Genomic DNA, 22,447 nt, shown 5'->3' with positions numbered 1-22,447 from the left:
CAAATCTTACTGAGATGTGCCTTTCACTTGTTAACAAGTATTTTATCAATTTACTAGCTGCGTACCCCCTGGGTTATCTCCCACTGAAATATAAACGGTTTCAAAATGTCACCCTCGATTTAACCCATGGGTAAGGAATTTTCAAAAAGGCTTTAACAACTGTCTTTAGTAGTACTCAGTGACAGAAGCCTTTATACCGATTTCCATATATATAACATCAGAAATAACGAATTTCCATATGAACTCTCATCCCCTTAGAGGATGAATTTCGAAACAAACTTTTGCTCCTATACTATACCTGTTTCATAAAGAGTTTTTATACGAAATATCATCTAGTTAGACGTAGCTGTGCATGGTATGTAAGACAGTCATTTTAAAACTTTATTAAGTAGAATCTCTCTTGTGTATCCAGTAACTCGGTTAATCTAAACTTCTTACAGACTTGTACATAAGAAGTTCAGATTAAGCGGCGAATTGACAATAAGTTGGTGCTGTGATTACGCTACCATGTTCATGAAAAATAGAGTGTGACCAATACTTCGTGTATGACTGTATCTTGCATGCTTCCAATATTATTAACGTTTGTCATAGGCTATGTTTTAAATACGGAAAATAGTGCTTTAAGTACGAAATGACCAAAGCACCAAGTCGATAAAATATTTGGATAAAATGAGTCACTTTATAGGATCGTGGAGACTAATGTATTATATAGATGTATGTTCATATATCAATATAATACCATAGAAAAAGCTAATGTATTTTTTATTATAAGTTGATGTGTGTAGTGTATTTAATAGATATAATATATTTATATTACATATATAACAAAGAACTGTCTGAGAGATGATGTACAAGAAGAAACTGAGGATATAACTGTACATGAATTTTGCGGCTTGCCAAGCTTTCCAGGCCAGGCGTCGGGTATATGATTGATGTCACGTAATGAGGAAAGGCGCGTTATTAAAAGTTACGCACACTTCCGTACTGGTCGCATCCGTCCCTGCGCAAGCCACCTGTCACTTTACGTTGAGTACCCTGCAGAGGAGAAGGATTATGGGGGGCATGATTGAAACAATTGTCTGAAAGGATGACCTCCATCGTGAGTAAGCCACTGTATCCCAATTGCCTTTTGAAACGCGCCCTCATTCTTCCAGTGTCTCTGTAGCAGTATTTATTTAAATTGAATTGTACAGCTTCCATCCTCCTGACTGGCTGAAGCTAGTGCATGTAGAACTTTCGTGGCTTACCATAGTCTTCACCTTCCACCAAGACAGAAAAGCTTCTTCTAAAACCTTAGACCTTCTAGAGCAGCATAGGATTCACAATTTCTTATATTTGGAAATGTGTAAAAACTGAAAATATTAATTACTAGATTTTTTTTAAATAATAAAAAGTAATTATTACAAAAACATTTTTGTCACCTTGTCAACGAATGTAGAATTATTATATAAAATAACAATTGCATCGGCCGGGAATCGAACCCGGGCCGCCCGCGTGGCAGGCGAGCATTCTACCACTGAACCACCGATGCTTAACACGGTAACATCAAATGTTTTAGAGAATGAAAATAATAGAATCATGTTAGACAATTCGCTTACTCAAGTGTGTGCTACGTTCTATTTTTTTATTATTATAGGTATATTTTGTCGTGACGCGCGTTCGCATAATATGACCTTTCATTTTACAATTTTACTTACCCAAGCATTTTATATAGTGATTCTTCCGCTTGTTCTTAATTCGAGTGTTTATTTTAACTAAGGAATCATTTGTAATTACTTCAACAAGTTTATAATATTCAATACTGATTTTTCTTTTTATATAAAGCTAATAGCTAGTTAAGTTATTACAAGTACCTGAGTAGGTAAAGTCCACTTATTAGTTATGCTACAAAATACTTAGTTTTATTGTGTTCCGGCTTAAAGGAATTTTACAAAATGATGGAGAATTAAATCGCCTTACGGGCAAGCGATCCCGTGATGCTCCTCGTTAAGACGGAAAGGGTACCGCTGGATTTTTTAATGGGTCTTCCGATGTTCGGAATGTACTTGGCGCCTTGGACACCGTCCCACATACTTCCCCAATGTTCCCGTGGCGGAAACATTTTTCCAGCGATAAAAAAAGGATTAGAACGCTGCTATTTCATTCTGCAGTCGATCATGGTGATACCCCCGTTTCAACCCAGATTTTTTGTGTTAAGCGTAATTCATCAATGCCATCACCACACCTTAATAAGCCAGAATATGTGCTGTAACCGGCTTACCAATATCATATAACTATTTTTACAAGTTGTAAACCTACTTCGAACACAAGTTCAACGTTTTGTTAAGAATATCAATCTTCTTTTTTCGCACGGTTGTTAACTTCATCAATTATATATTAATTAATAAAAGGAGAGTTTTGTTAAGCAGGCCATCGTCGAGCCACTACAAATTTTGTTATTTTGACACGAGCTTAAAATAAGGTTATATCCATTCTAATATTATAAATGAGAAGGTAACTCTGTATGTCTGTTACGCTTTCACCCAGCTATTACTAAAATGTTATTGAAATGAATAAGAATAATTAAAACTAAAAGGAATAAAATCAATCTTAAAAAACCTTTTCTTCTTTGAATCATACTATACTAATTTTTGTAAATATTGATAGATTATATGTAGATATATATCATGATGGAAAGTAGTAAAAAAAAGTAGTAAAAAAAACGAGGAGTACGTTATGTCGATGTAGGGGGGGGTCGGTGAATGTGCGAGAGCTTCGTTTGAATTATGTGATAGTTGCGTTGTAGTATTAAGTGCTTAGGTCATGACCTCACTAGTAACCTTGAAGATGAGCAGGTTAAAAGAGAGAAAGGCATTAGCGATCAGTTTAATGAGAAAGATACAGCTATGCATACAGTCTTCAATTAAACAACTATTGTTGGATAAAATCAAATAAAATATATTCTTTACTTGAATTCCGCGGCTTCGCCCACAAGTAACGAGATGGAGAGATGTTAGACACCCTATATAATTATTTGTATACCTGACAATGTCTATGCGATATTTCACAGTATTATTTCACATCGGTTGACTAGCTAAGACGTGGTTGCGTAACAAACGTACAAAAACATTCACATTTATAATATTGGTAAGGATTCAAGTAAACCTTTATGAGCATTTGAATCTTCATGTTGCAGGAGTAAATTTAATGTAAAGCTACCGATGTTTAGGAATGTAGTATAAAGTAAAACAAGTAAAGGCCTTGATATATCCCAATGCTGGGCTTAGGTTTCCTCTCCGTTTGACGAGAAGATTAGAAGCTATTTCCACCACGCTAAATCAACACGGATTGGTGGATCGAAATGTAGATTATACCGAAAATCGGCAAAACAACAAACTGAGCATACATTAATAAGAATAAGCAATTTTTAATTAATTATTGTTTATTTGTACTCGATAATATTAATAACATATACATTTTCAATTATTAAAACGCTGACATTTATAATATATGAATACGATTACGATACAATTATTTAATTTGCATGTTTGTACAATTTAAAGTATGTCACGAATTGACGCTAAAATACTTGCTTAAATAATATTTATATATCTTCCTTATACACAACAGAAGCTGTTCGACGCAGGCTTATCCACTTTAAACGCCCTTGTGGGACATAACTTGATGCTATAATTATATGGTATATAATCTTCCTTAATAAATGGCACAAAGATTCTTCAATATATTTATCTTTTACTGAATATTCATTTTTTATTTTATTACTGGTGGTAGAGCTTTGTGCAAGCTTGTGTGGGTAGGTACTACCCACTCATCAGATATTCGAGTAGTAGTAGATTGGTACTTGGTATTATTGTGTTCCGGTTTGAAGGGCGAGTGAGTCAGTGTAATTACAGGCACAAGGGACATAAAATCTTAGGTCCAAATGTTGGTGGCACATTGGCAATGTCTAAGGGCGTTGGTGACCACTTACCATCAGGTTGCCCATATGCTCATCCACCTTCCTATTCTATAAAAAAAATATCTTAAATTAAATTCTTCAAATTTCAGACATTCTTCAACTCTATCTGCTAGATTATAAGATTTGCGTCTTCAAACTAACAAACAATGTCAGCACCGTATATTAGCATAACTTATAACAATTTTACTAGTTTCTGCTCATTATTAATTAAAATATTAATTAATTTAATAATATAGATATGTTTTTGTTATTGTATTAATGTGTAAATTTCATCCACGCGGTCATGTTTGTACAGTAACTACTTTAATTTGTAGGTCTATTAGGCTTTAATGTGAATAATTATTATATATATTCTATATTATGTATTATGATTAAAAACTACACTTTATGAATAAAAACTTACATATATATAACAACGAATGTCAACACTAACGTAAAGTTTGTATTCTTTGATTTACCATACATCATCGACATACATCAAAGCTTAATTAATATATTAGTGTAATTATAATCCAACCAATATTATTCTGACAGAGCTGAGACGGTCCAGTGGTAAGAACGCGTGAGTCTTAACCGATGATCGTGGGTTCAATCCCAGGCAAGCACAACTGAAGTTTTTCATTATTCACTAATCCGCATTAAAGCAGCGTGGTGGAATAAGCTCCAAAACCTTCTCCCCAAAAAAAAGGAGAGAAGGCCTTAGCCCAACAGTGGGACATTCACAGGCTGTTACATACATAAACCTTAAAAAATCTTTTAATTAATAAATGCTTAAAAATGATTAAATTTGATATAACAATGTAAAAGGTTTTTCTTTAACAGCTGTTCAAATCTTTTACGTGAGTAACTGTTGTGCTGTACTTTTTAAATATATTGTGTAGTAACATTTGTAATATTTTAACACAAGCATCGGTGGTTCAGTGGTAGAATGCTCGCCTGCCACGCGGGCGGCCCGGGTTCGATTCCCGGCCGATGCAAAATGTTTTTTATAATTATTTAATAATTAATTTTATTTCTAAACTGCTTTAATTTCAATTATAAATTCTAAATAGGGTAGGTATTAGGTTCCGAGGTGATACAATTTTTTACTAGAGTTGTATTCAAATATTTCAAAGAGTTTTAAAGATTTATTAGATTTTTTTCTATGCCGAAATGATAGGCATTTTAAAACGAGCTTCCGTAATCGTAATCCACATTGCTCTAGGTAGAATTTATGGCTCTATGAGAAGTAATATTTCAGAGTTTAGCTCTGCCATAATGGAAGTTTTAAAGCACTTTTACTGCACTCTACAAAACCATTTTAGATATTTACAATTTATCTCTTGTTCGAAAGTAAAGGACAATATCGTCAAGAAACCTGTGTTGAAATCAAAGGGATTTTATGTCATATATAGGTGGATTGGCAAATGGGCCACCTAATGGTAAGTGTTCACCACCGCTCATAAAAAATGCCAATGTTAGAAATATTAACTATTCCTTACATCGCCAACCATGGGAACTAAGATATTATGTGATTTGTATCGATAGTTACTGGCTCACTCACCCTTCAAACCGAATACACAACAACATTAAGAATGGCTGTTTAGCGGAAGAATATTTGATGAGTGGGTGGTACCTCACCAGACTGTATCGCATAAAGTAATATCACCTCGACTAAAACTTAGACTTGAAACAGAGTTAGACTCTCTTTTTAATGTTAAAAGATACAATATAAATATATACATACAATAATAATATTTTTATAAGCCGATTTTCAATTTAATTTGTAAACACATGTTTCAATTTATTTTGACAAGAAGGGAAGTTATTTAAATACGTGTAATCATAAATCACGATTACAGATTAACTAAAGTAATAACATAAGTACATTCATTAATTAATCTGTTATTAACATGTAATATAATGTTTAATTTGATTTTGATTACTTTCAATCACATTATTAATCTGATTTCAAAAGGAGCAGCTCATTATAATCCAATACAGTCGCTTAAGCTTCAAGATCATTAAACATTGAAACATTTATATAGTATATTTAATATAAGGAAGCAATAAATAAGATTAGTGAAGTACTTTTATTACAGGTTATTTATTATATACATCATCATCATCAACCCTTCGTCGTCCACTGCTGGACATGGCCTTACCAATGGCACGCCACTGAGCTCGATCCTCAGCTCTCAATATCTATTCGCTGCCAGCACTTTGCGAATATCGTCACTCCACTTAGCCGGAGGGCGTCCTACGCTACGTTTGCCAAGGCATGGTCTCCACTCCAGAACACGTCTACTCCTAAGGTTGTCGGTTCTGCAACATATGTGTCCAGCCCATTGCCACATCAGCTTACTAACTTACTGGTGGTAGAGCAGATTATGCAAGCTCGTCTTGGTAGGTACCACCCACTCATCAGATATTTTACCGCAAAACAGCAGTACTTGGTATTGTTGTGTTTCGGTTTGAAGGGTGAGTGAGCCAGTGTAATTACAGGCACAAGGGACATAACATCTTAGTTCCCAAGCTTGTTGGCGCATTGGTGATGTAAGCGACGGTTAATATTTCTTACAATGCCAATGTCTATGGGTGTTGGTGACCACTTACCAGCAGGTGGCCCATATGCTCGTCCGCCAACCTATATTATTAAAAAAAACAAAAATCGTCTCGGCTCCGTAAGTCATAACCGACAACACGCACTCGTTGAAGACTTTAGTCTTCAAGCATTGCGGTATTCGTACTCTTGCTCCATGCATGTGGAGTCCCTGTGATGTCCCCCCGAAAAGATGACAGAATAAAATATATATAATCTCATATATATGTCTCGTAATCACGGAGACATCTCTAAATATTCGCCTCTTGTCCGTCATAATGAAGTCAATTTCTTTCTTGATATCTTTGTGGACCAAAAGTCTCCCGCTCCGAAGTACATAAGGTGGCCTGATTCTAAGGTTATGGTTCCTCCCTTTTCTTCGGATTTCACATAACCCCAAAATATCCATCCTATGTTCGTCAGCCGAGCCGTAGCGTGCGTTCGTTATACGTAGCCAGAGTCAAGTAGTTGGCGGCCTACCGTAACCCGGGAATTCTTAGCACCCCCTGACCCGCCCTTACCATGACCGCCGCCATGGCCCGGAACAGCGGAGTGACCGGGAACTAGGGGCAGTTGCGAAAATGTGTGTGCTATCGAGGTTTTTGCTCATAATCACCACGCTGGGCAGACGGGTTGGTGATCGCAGAACGTAGCTCGTCGTACAGGCAACCGTCATCGGTCTGCGGAATTTAGCTACGCCTTTATCGAATGGTTATAACGCCATAAGTCGGTCGCCAGAGCCTCGTTTGTTTGTCGGCAGGATGAACCACGTGCAGGTGTGATTGGCTGGGAGCAGTTAGATTTAGTGGTGCTCCCTTACATTTATTATATATTATAAATGTGCACTTGAGTGCTAACCAAATGTTCCAATATAATTCTCATCTCTCGAATCTCTGCAAATCACAGATATAATGAATATTTGTGGTGCAAAATTAACTTAATAGGCTTTATTCACTGCGGTATAATACTTAATATTAACTGGCAATTTACTTGAAAATCGTATAAAATTGTCGTTCGTCTTTATTAACGGCGCCATTTTGAATGTATGGTTTGTAGAACACATTCGTTATTTAACTAAATTGAAAAAATAAAACGATAAATTTAGTGCAAATGTTTTAAATGAAATTAAAATTGAAATCAGAATATGATAACATAGTACCTTTCATATTATTTTTAATCTTTCAGTAAGAAATCTTGCAAATCCAGTCAAAATATCTAAAACAAAACAAATGAATCCTTATTAATATTATAAATGTCAAAGTGAGTTCATTTGTTTATTATGCTTAGAGTTCTTAAATACTCAACCGACTATTATGAATCTTCGCATCATATTATAAGGTTTTACTTGATTTTACTTACTTGATTTTTAATAATTATTTTGAGATTTTTAGAAAATAATGGTAATATTTTTGAATAAACGGTTAATTTGTACGATTGTTTTACAATATCATAACCGATAATTATGATACACGTTTTCAGAGGTACAGAAAAGGACATACGGTACCTACCACCAAATGCCCCTCCACGCAGCGAAGCCGCACGTGGAAACTAATTTATACATATTTAAGAAAAGTGTTAAATATAATAGGCATTCGAAGCTATCATAAACAAGAACATGAAATTCATGCTTGTCACTGCAATAGACTAAATTTAAAGCGGGTCAAACTGCGAGGCGCATCTACTTATATATTCAAATTATACACTAAAATCTCCTTCGAAGCGCGCTGCGTTTTCTGGTATACATTTTATGTATATTGGTTTAGTAGTTTTTACAGTTAGGCATTAAAGAAAAAAACACTTCGTCATTTATTATTATGAATAAAAGAAATATAATACTGGTATTAACTTCCAGTCACCTATCTGGGAATTTCAAGTCCGAAAAAACCTATAACTTCCGCCATCATCAATGCATTAGGTGTGTTTTGGTTAGTGAGCCAGTTTAATCAGGAACATACTATCTCAATGAATCACATTGCAGTGTATTGATGCTGAAACGATACACGGCCTTCAAATACTGACGTACTCTAAAAATATAATTATGTATAAATAAAGCTTCTACTTTTTAAATGTTCTAAGAATATAATATGATACATTTTATTGTAGAATAACTATGTTATAACATATAAAAGTTACTAAATTATATCCAACGCTGATAATTACCTTACTTAAAACCGCTAAAGGCAATTGATAGCATAATGAGATTATTAATGTAACATTGAACACGATCCTCGGGGATGAACGATATATTTCGAATTAAATTTTAATCTATTTTCTCTTATAAAACTTGTATTTCCCGAGAGAATTTCTTTTCATCTCAAAATATTGTTAATCGTGGCCAAAATAACACGAACCAACGAACAAAGTTCAAATACAATTATTTTATATGCCGCATTTATATTAAAATTTAGACGAATTACTCGTTTAAATAATTTTAAATCGTATTCTAAAACTTTTATCAATATTTTATCTTATCAATATTCAAATTCAAAATCTTTATTCAACATAAACACTACCTTATATGTATTATATGCACTTTCCCATTGATTGTCAAAAAGCTACGACCTGTTTGGATCGAAACACCTCACCCATGGGGAAAAACTAAATTTATTTGGACAGCAATGTCTTTATGTGTTTTTTTTATTTATTTATTTTTCAAGGAACAGTGTTCCATATGACAGAGGGGGGGGGGTATGTGGGGCTGGCCGGTATCCCGGGCGCCGAATGCGCCCCGAACATAGGAATACCCACTAAAAAACCAGCGGTACTCTTCCCGTCTTAACGAGGAGCGCCACGGGATCCTTGGTCATGCTACCATGGAATCATCATCAACGTAATCTTTACGTAATAAAAATTAATCAATTCATTATTCCCTGTGCTAAAATATACATTATTTTTTCTATCAACTTAACCTCTATTGGAATTGATTGAACTATAAGATTCATACTTTTACATTAATGCAAAAATTAAATTTATTTAAATATATATTGAATAATTTTAGTAAAATTTGAATTTCCATTTAATTTAAAATTTTCTAAAAGTTCTTAATATTTCCAGTTATTTGCGAAGTCCTAAGGAAGATATGTAAATACCACGAGGAAAATATACATATAAATAAAAACGCAACAGCCCCTAGTCTAGTCTAAAGATTTTCAATTCACACGTAAAAACTTCATGGCATAATTCGTTTTGGATTTTTTATATTCTTTTTATCCGCAACAGATAATTCCAAAATCCTTTGAATCCTTTGTTATTATATCTGTCATTAGGAATGAGACAGCATATATATATATATGTACTCGGTATATGAGGATCATCTGATTTAGCAAATAGATATACGCAAACTGAATTCGGCAAATCGCATTCCACTTCTGTACTCTATCGACCACCCAAATACTGTCTGGAATTACACTCATATAAAATTTGCAACTAGAAACGTCAAACTGACGTGAAACTGAAACTACGTTTACTTTTTCTTAAGCGTATATTAATCAATCATTTTGTTTTAAATTTTAAAATTTATTACTTAAACTATAAAACATTTTTTAATAGTGTGAAATAGCTCTTAATAATCTTTCTAGCAATATTAGGTAAGATAACACTAAAATAATGTAACATTCCATGAATGTCCCACTTCTGGGCCTCCTCTCTTTTTGTGAGCTAATTCCCCCTCGCTACCCCATTGTGGGTTGGTGGTTCCACGTATGTGTTAGTATAGTACAGTAACAGCCTGTAAATGTCCCACTGCTAGGCTAAGGCCTCCTCTCCCTTTTTGAGGAGAAGGTTTTGAGCTTATTCCATCACGCTGCTCGAATGCGGGTTGGTGGAATACACATGTGGCAGAATTTCGATGAAATTAGACATATGCAGGTTTCCTCACGATGTTTCCCTTCACCGAAAAGCACGAGATGAATTATAAATAGAAATAAAGCACATTTAAATTCAGAGGTGCTGGCCCGGGTTCGAACGCACGTCCCTGAAGACCCGGACCATGGAGGCGGTGGCCCGAGGGGACGTGGTCCTGGCGGTATCGCTGGACGTGGCGAACGCCTTCAATAGTCTTCCTTTCGGGACAATAAGGGAGGCGCTTCGATATCATGGGGTGCCTTCCTTTCTCAGAAGGCTGTTGGGGGCATACCTCCAGGATCGGGTGGTCCTCTGGGAGGGGGGCGATGGGCGACTTGTCCGGCGTCGAGTAGGCTGCGGCGTTCCACAGGGGTCGGTTCTCGGCCCAATCCTGTGGAACGTCGGCTTTGACTGGCTCCTGCGGGCACCCGTCCTTCCCGGGATGGGGGTGCTGTGCTACGCGGATGACACCCTCATTACAGCGACGGGACGTACTTTTCAGGAGGCAGCCCGCTTGGCTGAGGTCGGAGTGTCGCTCACGATGGATCGAATCAGGATGCTGGGCTTGAGGGTCTCTGTAACAAAAACGGAGGCCCTCCTATTCCACGGTCCACATCGAGGTCCCCCTCGAGGAGCGTCTATCACCGTCCAGGGAACGGTGATTAAGGTGCAGGCCCAGATGAGGTATCTGGGCCTGATTCTGGATGGAAGATGGAGCTTCGGGCAGCATTTTGTCCAACTCAGCCCGAAGCTCATCAATGCCGCTGCCGCCTTGGGCCGCCTTCTACCCAACGTAGGAATGCCGGAAACACCTTGCCGGCGATTATACGCTGGTGTGGTGCGCTCCATGGCGCTGTACGGTGCACCCATCTGGGTGGACGCTCTCACTGCTCGTAACAAGGCTCTTCTTCGGAGACCACAGAGAGTCATAGCGGTGAGAGCGATACGTGGTTACCGTACAGTGTCATGGACGGCAGCGACACTTCTCGCGAGCGATCCGCCTTGGGAACTCCAGGCAGAGGTGCTTGCGGAAGTGTACCGGTTCCGGGTGGAAGCGAGGTCGAGTGGCGACCGTCCAGGATTGGCGGAGGTGGAGCGAGTCAGGGCTCTAGCCCAGCGAGCCTTGATTCGCAGGTGGGAGGAGGACCTGGGGTCCCCCTCGGCAGGCCTGGCGACAGTGGAGGCGGTCCGTCCCCACTTGAGTCGCTGGGTGGAACGGAGTCACGGCACACTCACATTCAGGCTGACGCAGGTACTTACCGGGCACGGTTGCTTCGGTAGATATCTGCACCGGATAGCGAGGCGGGAGGTCACTCCCTCCTGCCACGAGTGCGGCGCGCCTTCGGACACGGCGCGTCACACCCTGATTGAGTGTACTGCATGGGGACCTCAGCGCCATTATCTGGCGGCCATTGTAGGCGGAGACCTCTCGCTGCTGAGCGTGATAAACGCCATGATCGGTAGCGAGAGGGGCTGGAAGGAGATGGTCTCTTTCTGCGAAAACGTCATGTCGCAGAAGGAGGCCGCGGAGCGGGAGCGTGAGAACCCCTTAGAATTTGGAGGCCTGCAGAGGCAGCCTACCGTTGGGACGTCACGGTAGTATGCGCAAGCGATCCCGTGGCGTCCCCCGAAAAGACGGTGTGGGTATCGCTGGTTTTTTGGTGGGTATTCCGGCGCCTTCAGCGGCGGTGAGCCCCAAATACCCCCCCACTTCAAGTGGGGGAAACGCGTAAATGCGTTTTTCCAGCGGGGGAAAAAAAAGGGTTTAAACTCACGTTCATCAGTTAAGATTGACGCGTTCTTACCACCGGGCCATCTCGACTTTTTTAGTGTGTTAGTATATTTTAGTGAAATTAGTTGTGTCTTATTTCAAACATAAAATACGTAGGCTGAGTTGACGTCACTTGACCTTGAAATTGTCATCGACTCTCCTTTACATTATCAATGCGGAACCAAACTTGGCAACGATATTATATCCCTTGTGCATGTAGTTACACGGGCTTACTCACTCTACAAACCGGAACATAATAACACTGAGTATAGCTACTTAGCGGCAGAATATTTGATGAGTGGGTGGGTAGTACCTGCCCAGACGGTCTTGCACAAAGTCCGACCAGAGACCTTCGACACACTCGAAGGTTTAACTTTTTCAATAAAAAATAACATAAAGTGAGCGTCATATATTCTGTTTTATCAACGTTAAAATATTCAGTACATGTCGTGTAGTGTGACACTTTTTTATCATTTAATAGGGAAGCATATCCAGAAACAATGATCTACGTTCCCGAATGTATTTCAAAATGAGAACTGAGCTTCGATTGAAGCGGATATTTGAAATTTGCCGCCACTCATTTCTACTAGAAGTGTTTGTTTGATATCTTCAAGTTTTTTTTTATTTCGTCTTTTTAATTGACTTTCTTTCGTTTTATTTGATTAACGTAAGAATGTTATTGAATGGCACAGGCAGTAAACATAAGTAAACTTCTTATATCTGATGATTAGCAGCACATTAACAACGAAAGTAATGTTAATTATGTCTTATACTATCAACATCTACGGATATTGCTGACCACTTACCGTCCGATGGCTCTTTTATTAGTATATATTGATAATGTAATATCAAAAATATTTTTTTTTTGTGTAATTAATCAAATTCCAATAACAATAGTTAATAAATACAGCTTATCCTATTCAGCTTTTACGTAATTATAATTTTGGCTGTTTTTAATAAACCGATATAAAATGTTACAATTCTGTTATTTAATTAGTATAGTAACAGCCTGTTAATGTTCCCCTATTGGGCTAAGGCCTCCTCTCCTTTTTGAGAAGAAGGTTTGGAGCTTATTCCACCACGTTGCTCCAATGCGGTTTGATAGAATACACATGTGGCAGAATTTCAATGAAATTAGACACATGCAGGTTTTTTCACGATGTTTTCCTTCGCTGTCAAGCACGAGATGAATTATAAATACAAATTAAGCACATGAAAATTCAGTGGTGCTTCTCCGGGCTTAACCCACGTTCGTCGGTTAAGATTCACTCGTTCTAACCACTAGGCCATCTCGGCTGTTATTTAATTATTTTATTTCAATATTCGTTTTTAATTTTGGAAATATTGAATTATTTACTTAGCCACCTAATATACAATATAATATGCGAGTTTTTACTTGGATTATCAATAAATAAGTGCAGTGCTTAGTAATTGTAATATTAGATAAAGAAATTTGTATTTGGGATTACATTTAAATGTTAAATTTCAAAATACCTATATTGATGAAACTTATTCTACCGCAAAATAGTAGTACTTGTTATTGTTGTGTTCCGGTTTGAAGGGTGAGTGAGCCAGTGTAATTACAGGCACAAGGGACATAACATCTTAGTTCCTAAAGTTGGTGGCGCATTGGCGATGTAAGCGATGGTTAACATTTCTCAACGTCATGTTCAACATATTATTAAATACATACATATTAATTGACTACACAAATAACATCGCTTCGTGACATTTTCATATTATATGCTTCAAAACAACCGTACGTGACCTTATATGAGTTACATTTATATTGTTACAAATAATTTTGATTCGCTGTCTGATATAACGATCAAGATTAATTAATGAAGATACCGTTATCGTCTGTAAGAATCAACAATTATTTATTTTATCTGTATTTTTAATAAAACGTATGCAACACTCACGTTTGCGAAAGTGTATCTTTTAATGCCCAAAAAAAAACAAAAAGCATTGGGATGTCAATTAGACGATTTAAAGACCACATGTAAAGCATAGCGATATTATATAAATATACATGTTTTATTGGAGCAAGGATGGACAAACTCATATATGTCTGGTCATCCAGGATTAAGCCTAGCTCTAAAACCTAGCCGACAATTAAACTAGACATCATATTAAATTTGTATTTGGTATACCTATCATATGTGGAAATTAACACTAACTATAGCCTTTGTTTCACCAAAACAATTTTGTTATGATATTAATCAATTGTATGTTATATATATTCAATTTTTTTAGTATGAAAACGTAGGTAAAAGTTATAAATATTTAATCGAAAAGGAAAATTGCAAAAAGAGTACAAATCATCTTTACTTCGAAGTAATATCTGAATAACAGTGGACTTACTTAATATCGTTGTAAATATATTCCAACGACTTTAATAATAGCGTCTCATAGGAAGTAATCATCATTATTTTTCCTTTATCCCCGTCGTTAGAGGTCGACATAGTCTGTTTTACAACTGACGTCTGGGGAATGCGCGGGAAAACACAAACTTTTTCCTATCTGGCAATTGCTATACCCACGGGTTGAGGTGAAGGCTCAGTTCTATTCTGCCAAAAACCATATGTCAACATTCCTTTGGAAGTTATGAAAAATAGAAAGATCTCCTTTCGAAGAAGAATAATTATTATGTCTATCTATACTAGTGTTATGAATGCGAAAGTAACTCTCTCTGCCTGTTACGCTCTCACAGATAGAACACTAAACCGATTTTGATGAAATTTGGTATGAAATAAGCTTAACCCCGCGTAAGTATATAGGCTATTTTTTTATCACAAAAACTCAAAAACCTCTCCCCCTTATCTAACCTACGGGTCTAGCCGCGGTTGAACACTTGTAGTCTACTTATATAGCGTTATCATATTATGTTATCATTACATAATATGACATAACACACGATATTTTATGATAGTATCCAAAAAATGCTAATCGAATAATAACAAATAATTGAGATATTTTCGTATATCCTATGAAATAAAGGAACTACTATTATATAACTCTTGTCGCTCGTGTCTGTGTGTTCATTTCTGTCACGCCCTTTGTTCTCCGAAACGACGTAAAAATTTAATATTTGTTATTCAAACAAAGAAGAAGATTTAACTTTTAGGCCGTATATCGTAAATAAAGACGAATTTGATTAAATAGACTTTGTCAACATATATCGATTGGCGTTAATATGAGCAATTCTTGTTTTATATACTTTAAAACTATTAACGAAATATAAGTGAAACAAACATCAATTTTATATGGAGCTTAATATTTTTGAAAAAAAAAAGAAATATAAGGCCCACACATATTTAACAGAAAAACCTAATTTAAAACTCAACATCTGAAAGTTTCACATTTAATTAAATAGGACCCTACGGAATCCTCACGATAATTTTATCTTAACAAAAAAAAACTGCTGACTTTCCTTCGACGTTTGGGGATTTTCTTTTAATTGTTCCAACTACGTAGATAAAGCACTCAACAAGGCTGATGGCCTAGTCAGCTTGTTGCAGTGTGTAGTTTCATGCAGAAAGCAAAGCATATTCTGATGATTTCCTTATCAATCTTTATCCTTTTCCATTGCACATCTACTGATTTTTCTGAAATATTTTTCAGATCAAAAGAACCAAGTTGTTCTGCAAACATGACCTTGCGCAGAACAATGGCTCGCAATGGCAATATTTGCACTAATTGTCCACCATCAATATCCATTGAAGTAATTATAATGAAGGATATTGTAAAATTAATTAAAAATACTTACTTATAACATATTTTTGATGGCCAAAAATATATAGTCCAAATGTTCACCACTAACGAGACCTATGTCATAAAATGTTGAGTCATTATAACCAGAACGCAACAAAAAATATGCAGTTAGTAAAATATTATAACCGAATGAAAAAGCATGTTTTTATGCGAAAAATATGTTTCAAGTACTCGGGTACGGGGTTATCGATGAATCACCATTAGCGCAGCATAAGTGTAGTTACCTGCGCACAATTAAAATTGATTTTAATAAATAGCAAAGCAAATAAAAAAGCTAAGCCATTATTATTTTTCATATAGTCACTACTTTTTACCGACAGCTAATTTTTTTTTGTCTCATACTAAATGTTACTCTCTGCTTAGTGGACTATAAGTCAACATAGGTCTCGTTGGTGATTGATCTTTAGACCACTTTTGATCACAAGCGACACATTCTTCTTTCTTTCAAAATCGGTCTAAAATAGTTTAGTACCTAGTGACTTCATATTTTACTATTAGTTTTTTTTTTGACGAATAACAAATAAGTTTTTGATTTATTTTTTTATAGTAAGATTTGAACAAGATGATCACTATAATTATATATTTTTGGTAACTGAAACTATGATGGCGTCTATAATTTGCTACCAGACATTTTATCCTAACATTCTTAATTATAATAATAATTTATTAATTATATAATAACAATTATGAATAATAATATTATAGAACAAAACTTTCCTTCTTAGAACTATATAACAGCACCATCTATCAATTAAGACAGTAATCACAAATATTGTAATTTCGCTAGCAATCACTAGATGTCTCTAGCACTTATTAATATTTTTAATTCAATAAAAACATTTAAAAAATGAAGAATTAGAAGGGTGTAGTACATATTTTTTTTTATTATTATTTTTCAAATATGAATAATACTAGAAATATTAGAAAATGTTATTGAGATAAAACCAAAAGGTAATTTAAAAATTGTTAACCTATGGTTACAGTCACTTTTGAAATGTCAAAATAACTCTCTCGATGCCAAATAACTGTTGTTTTAATAGTTTTTCGACTAAAATTCTTTGTAAAATGCATCGGGATAGAGTTTTTCGCGAAGCTCTTGGTGTAAAAGTGATACATATGATACAAAAGATTGCGGCAAATTATTCCTTACAACAAATTCTTGGTTTAATCCTAAAGCATCGAAACGTCAAGTTGTTTTTAAACTTGTTTTGCGCGTATTTTTGCTATAAATAGTGTTAGAAATTGTAATATTGTGATGCTTTAAAGATAAAGCAATAAATCTGTGCAATTTAATGTGTGGTTATATGTGAAATAAGCAAAGTGATATGTTGTGTTAAGGTTAGTTTTTGTTCCCGCTTTTACCTTAATTTGAGATCCTGTGCCTGAATGCTGTCTTCGGTTCGGTGAGTAGTAGCAAGTAAGTTTTTTCTAAAAGGACCTCCAAATATTAGCTTAAGTTTAAAAAGCTGATTTGCATAGTTTTTATAGAGATAAACTAATTGTTTTGATGAAGTGAAAGGCAGGCATTTTCTATGATATTGATGTATGTTTTATAAACACCACTAATATTATTTTAAATTCGGATACAAATATAAAAATACAGTAGTTTTTCTATCAGAACACCAAATCAGTTAAAAACAAACATCATTGATAGTTCATAACAAATTAAATACCATGATATGCTATATCTTTGTCATTTATTTATAGCTTTTAATATTACATATAAATATTAATTATAGTTAATAAAAGCGATTTTAATATTGTAACAATTAAATATTAATACTTGTTACCTTAACACTACTCAGAATTACTTACTTACTACTTAGATTAATTTATAATAACTACAGCCAACTTCAATTCATTATGCAGGTTCAATTCCTGCTAACTGAAAAGTTTAATTCATATAGGTTTTTTAAGATAAATCAAATATTAAAAAAGTATATTCTAACTGATGTAAGTATGATATATAGTTTCACTTGTATGTGTTGGTGAGAGTGAAGAAATAACAAAAAAAATGTAGGTTCGATTCCTACATTTTCAAATATTTATTAAAACTTGTTTCTGTTTGTCTGTTTCTCATATCTTATGTAAATAGTATCCCGGTTAAAACTTATGATAGTTGTGTTTGTATTTGTCATTTAATATTACATTAGTGGGTTCAAATCCCTATCTTATTTGTCAGTTTTATGTAATTAAAGCAAAACACGAGCAGTGTATCGTGGGTTCGATTCCCAAATGATATGTTAATTGTTTTAATGAGGTTGAAATCCCAGTTTTTGTTTGTGATATATTGATTTTATTCTTTTATTGAAATTATATATTTTGAGAGATTTTGTCTATTATTAGACATTATAGTTTTACGAGAAAATGTTATGTATGTATTGTTTGTTTTACTTATTTCAACTTTATTCTGAAACAAACAGGTTTTCTCAAGATGTTAAAATGCTGAAATAGTTATTATTTGAATATACAGTTAAAACAAAGACTTTAGAATGAGATTGTATATAACTTATTGTGTAATAAACACAAAGCTTAAGCATGGTAGTACCGGGTTCAATCCCTGGTTGAATATTTTAATGTGCTTTATATATATAAAGTACTATATATACAAAATATATGGTTGTAATAAAAAAGCACGCTTGAATGTTTTGGTTCGATACCCAAAATTTATTGCTAATGAATGTTAATGGTGCACAATATACCTATTACGTGCCTACGATATATGAAACAAAGTTCGTTATTTATATACGTACTACTACTATGTGTTGTCATATGTGTGTATGTTTGTTATGTCGACAAGAAATTATTGTTTTAGAATGAATGGATTTGATTGGTGTTATAAGTATACCAGGTTATAAAAAGCAGATTCGACTTCTGCTTTATTATTATTTTTACTATTTTTGAGACAAGATATCATAAGTTGTTGATTAGGATTGTAATTGATACGATTTCAAAGTATAATATGAAATAATGAAATTTAAAAATTATACTTGACTACAATGATGTGTCTTTTTGTTTTTAAGCATTGTCTAATATGAAATCTGAATTTTTAATAAAACATACAACAACTTTTTCATATTTTAAATTATAAATGTTTGCCTTTCATAATTTGGACGTCTTTTCAAATATATTATGTTTACAAAACAACCATGGTGCCATTACCTTGGGCTTGAGCCCAAATGAATTTTTACTCTTAAAACTTTAACATAAATTTTTTTTTATATGTATACTCGGAAATAAATATTGTAATTCTTTTTTTTTTAATAAATAAATATGACAACAAAATAAGATAAATAAAGATATGTGGGATGGCTGGACTAATTATTTACCTGTTCCTATCCTAATTTCCTGTCTTGTTTTTTTTATTCGAACTTAACCCGAGGTCAATATTAGCAATATGGCTGATAAATACATAATCATAGCGTATACGCCGTTTTTGTAACAAAAACATTAAAACGGCCTACAACGCTTTGAGCAATAACAGTCAGCTGTATTGCTACATTTAAATAAATTATTCATAAAAATAAACCTGTGTTTTATTTCGTGTAAACCGAGGTTAATTTTTCTGGTTTTTCTCATCAGTTCCGGCGCAGTTTATACCAGGCCGGACGGGAGCCGGTCTACTTATTTTAAATGGATTCACTTTTTATATGAAGAATCATCAGGCACATGGGAAGAAACAGTGGTACTGCTCATCAAGGGACGTCCACGGGTGTCGTGCTGACGTCATAACGTACAAAGGCGTCGACGGTCGCGATTATATTTCTATATTTCGCGGTCGACACATACACGATCCGCCTCGTCTTAGACAATGTCACGACGGACGATTTATTAGGGAAAAAGATGTCTTCAGACAATCGCTTAAATGACTTCAATGTTAATTGTTTTTTTTTTTGTATACAAACTTTTTTGTTATATTAAAGATCATGTGATGTAATTAAATGTACTTATTAGGTATTATATTAACGTGTTTTTGGAAGCATGTTTCTGGTAGGGACCTGCTAGTTTATAGATGGAAATAAATTTTGACGATATTTTAGAATACACTATTCTGGTACATGTAAAGCTTTTATTTTACTGTTTTTAACCTATTAAAGTTGATTTTTAGAAGTTATTTTTATTAATTTATTATCTATGTAATTAATATATTTATTTCTATACTCATAATAAGGTCGAGGTTATTTTTCAGGTATATACTACCTACCTTCGCATCGTTCGGGCAGCATGGTACTTATATTTAAGGACAACAAGTACTGGATAAACAATCGTTATCAGAACACAATCAACTGGACCTGCAGGGATCGTAAGCGCCTGGGATGCAACAGCTGTGTTCAAACAACGGTCGAGGGCCGATACATAAAACATAAAGGTTTCCACAATCACGAGGACAATTACACGAAGTATAATTTCAATGACTGATATACACCGTTAAGTCCGGGTTTGCCTATAATCACATCTGTAGAAAGTTATAGCGCGCCAAAATATTAATAAATGCGCCAGCGTCAAAAAAGTGCCAATGTGCCATTCAACCTTTTATAAAAAGCTACTAAATTTTCCACATTTTTTGCGGTACGCCTTCATAGCGTAATAGGTATAAAGTTAGTGATTTATCTGAAACTATCATACTTCACTCGATAGTTGGATAACATTTGATTGAAAGTTATAATGTAATCTGTGAGATATGATGTGATTTAATTAAACATTTCACTTAAACCAAGGACAATATTGTACTTCATACGTTGCTTAGAACTAAGAAATTATAATTATGTCAAATTATACGCTAATCTATCTGCGTTAGAAAACGGACTAATGGTTACATAAGAATCCATTGTGTCTAGTCAACCAATTCTTCATCATAATAATATTTATTCCAATGTAGTATTTTAACTTAACAAAGTATTTTCGATGACGTTAAATCGTAGCACTGCCTTAAGATAATGGTTCGTAAATAAATTAATTAAATTAATAATTAAAGGAATGATGCGAAATTAGAATATCGAAATTGAAAAAAAAAGGAAAAAAAGACGTTGTAACGAATACCAGTAAAGAGTCATCAAAACCTGACCAAATAATGGATTGATTCAGTTACTTAAGATTAAGTCGAAGCCGTTTCTTGCTTATTAGTCGTAATCTCTTATTTATTCGCGAATATCTAACTAGTGTATAATTCTAAAAGGTCGTATCAACACGACTATAGTGTATACGATACGATCATAATAAAGTTATCCTGAATATTTAATAATTGTTTAATAGAATAATTATATACCGACGATTATATTAATTTACCTTAAGGATTATTATTTAAAATTTGTAATAGGATATTAGTTTAATTAGTACTTGCTAGTAAATTATAATCCACTCGATACCACATAGTGGTGGCTTAAATTAACTATTTATTAAGATTTGACATTTAATTAGACACTGGTTTGATTTGAACCATCTCTATTGATACTTACTAATTTGACGAGTCGCTGTCTCTTTCTACCGCGTGGTGTTAAAAAGTGTAGCAACAGTTTTGTCTCATCAAAGAAACTAGCTTATAGATTGGGTAGAACATATTCAACACTTTCGCAAACTAAACTTTGTAACTGAAATCTATGCATTCTTAGCTTAATTTTATCGTAAATGTTTTACATTAGAAAGAATATGTTGTGAAATTAATTTTTTTTTTCTTTTCGCTCAATGGTGTAACTTATAATTCCAAAATGTTTTAAGTATTAGTTATGTTTTTGAGAACTCAATTATCAGACTTACATAACTATATCTTACATTCCATAAATAAAGTTTATTTTTACTAGGTGCAGCTTAATGAAAATTTATAAAGAACGCCAATAAGGAACCATGTGTGAAATTCAGTATTTTTTTTTTCTTATGGAAAGTAAATACTTTTATTTATTAACGGCCTTAGTTATGAACGTTGTTTAGATAAACTCGGATTTCTCTCTTTCTATCATTATTGATTTGACATTCGTGAGAAAAAGACAGACGTTGTTCACCTCATCAAACAACATTTATAGTTAAAGCCGTAATTGTTTTAATAATATTTGTTTATAACCTAGTCATTGTGGCTATTATAAATTCCTTTCCGTGCCAAATCGTATTTAAGATAATTTTATACTTAATGTAATTGTATATCAAAATTATAGACACTATAAAATGTAAATTTTTATAAATACGTTTTTTATTACCTATCATAACATTATTATTATCCCAAATAAATAAAATAACTAAAACATACAAGGGTGCCCCCTTGTATGTTTTAGTAGGTAAGAATCCCTCAGAGCCCTGTCCCGAGGTTCCTGAGACTTTCGAAGATTTTCATTGCGAAGAAAATCGTATTTTATTGCAGCATTACAAACTGTATTAATAAAACAAAAAGTGCCTCAATTTGTTCATTACTATATAAATAGTTAGAAGGCGAACTGTTTTTATTTAAATAAAATCGAAACGAATTATGTATTGTCGATTTTTGTATGATGTACGTATTCTTTTGTAACTAAATGTATTATATTCTAGCTCG

General features: G+C 34.4%; 1 protein-coding gene and 2 non-coding genes across 3 annotated transcripts; 2 read left to right on the top strand and 1 right to left on the bottom strand.

Moving 5' to 3' along the window:
• Positions 1 to 1,460: 1,460 nt before the first annotated feature.
• Positions 1,461 to 1,531, bottom strand: Trnag-gcc (transfer RNA glycine (anticodon GCC)). The gene has a single exon. It is a non-coding gene; the product is annotated as a tRNA-Gly (tRNA).
• A 3,333-nt stretch (positions 1,532 to 4,864) lies between these two features.
• On the top strand, positions 4,865 to 4,935 carry Trnag-gcc (transfer RNA glycine (anticodon GCC)). The gene has a single exon. It is a non-coding gene; the product is annotated as a tRNA-Gly (tRNA).
• Positions 4,936 to 16,085: 11,150 nt separating this feature from the next.
• On the top strand, positions 16,086 to 20,515 carry LOC126772979 (uncharacterized). Its single transcript, XM_050493580.1, has 3 exons — positions 16,086 to 16,143; positions 19,510 to 19,668; positions 20,117 to 20,515. The coding sequence occupies exons 1-3, from the start codon at positions 16,086 to 16,088 to the stop codon at positions 20,344 to 20,346; spliced, it is 447 nt and encodes a 148-aa protein (XP_050349537.1). The 3' UTR covers positions 20,347 to 20,515.
• Positions 20,516 to 22,447: the final 1,932 nt, after the last annotated feature.

This window comes from Nymphalis io, chromosome 13 (genome assembly GCF_905147045.1).
Source record: "Nymphalis io chromosome 13, ilAglIoxx1.1, whole genome shotgun sequence".
Classification (NCBI taxonomy): Eukaryota; Metazoa; Arthropoda; class Insecta; order Lepidoptera; family Nymphalidae; genus Nymphalis; species Nymphalis io.
The sequence above is the reverse complement of the archived record's forward strand: the minus strand, read 5'-3'. Positions and strand labels throughout refer to the sequence as shown.

Coding starts and splice junctions, on each gene's coding strand:
- LOC126772979 (XM_050493580.1), top strand. CDS start 16,086: ATGTTTCAAGTACTCGGGTACGGGGTTATCGATGAATCACCATTAGCG. Junction 16,144..19,509: donor ACCATTAGCGCAGCATAAGT/GTAGTTACCTGC, acceptor TTTTCTCATCAG/TTCCGGCGCAGTTTATACCA. Junction 19,669..20,116: donor TGACGTCATAACGTACAAAG/GCGTCGACGGTC, acceptor GTTATTTTTCAG/GTATATACTACCTACCTTCG.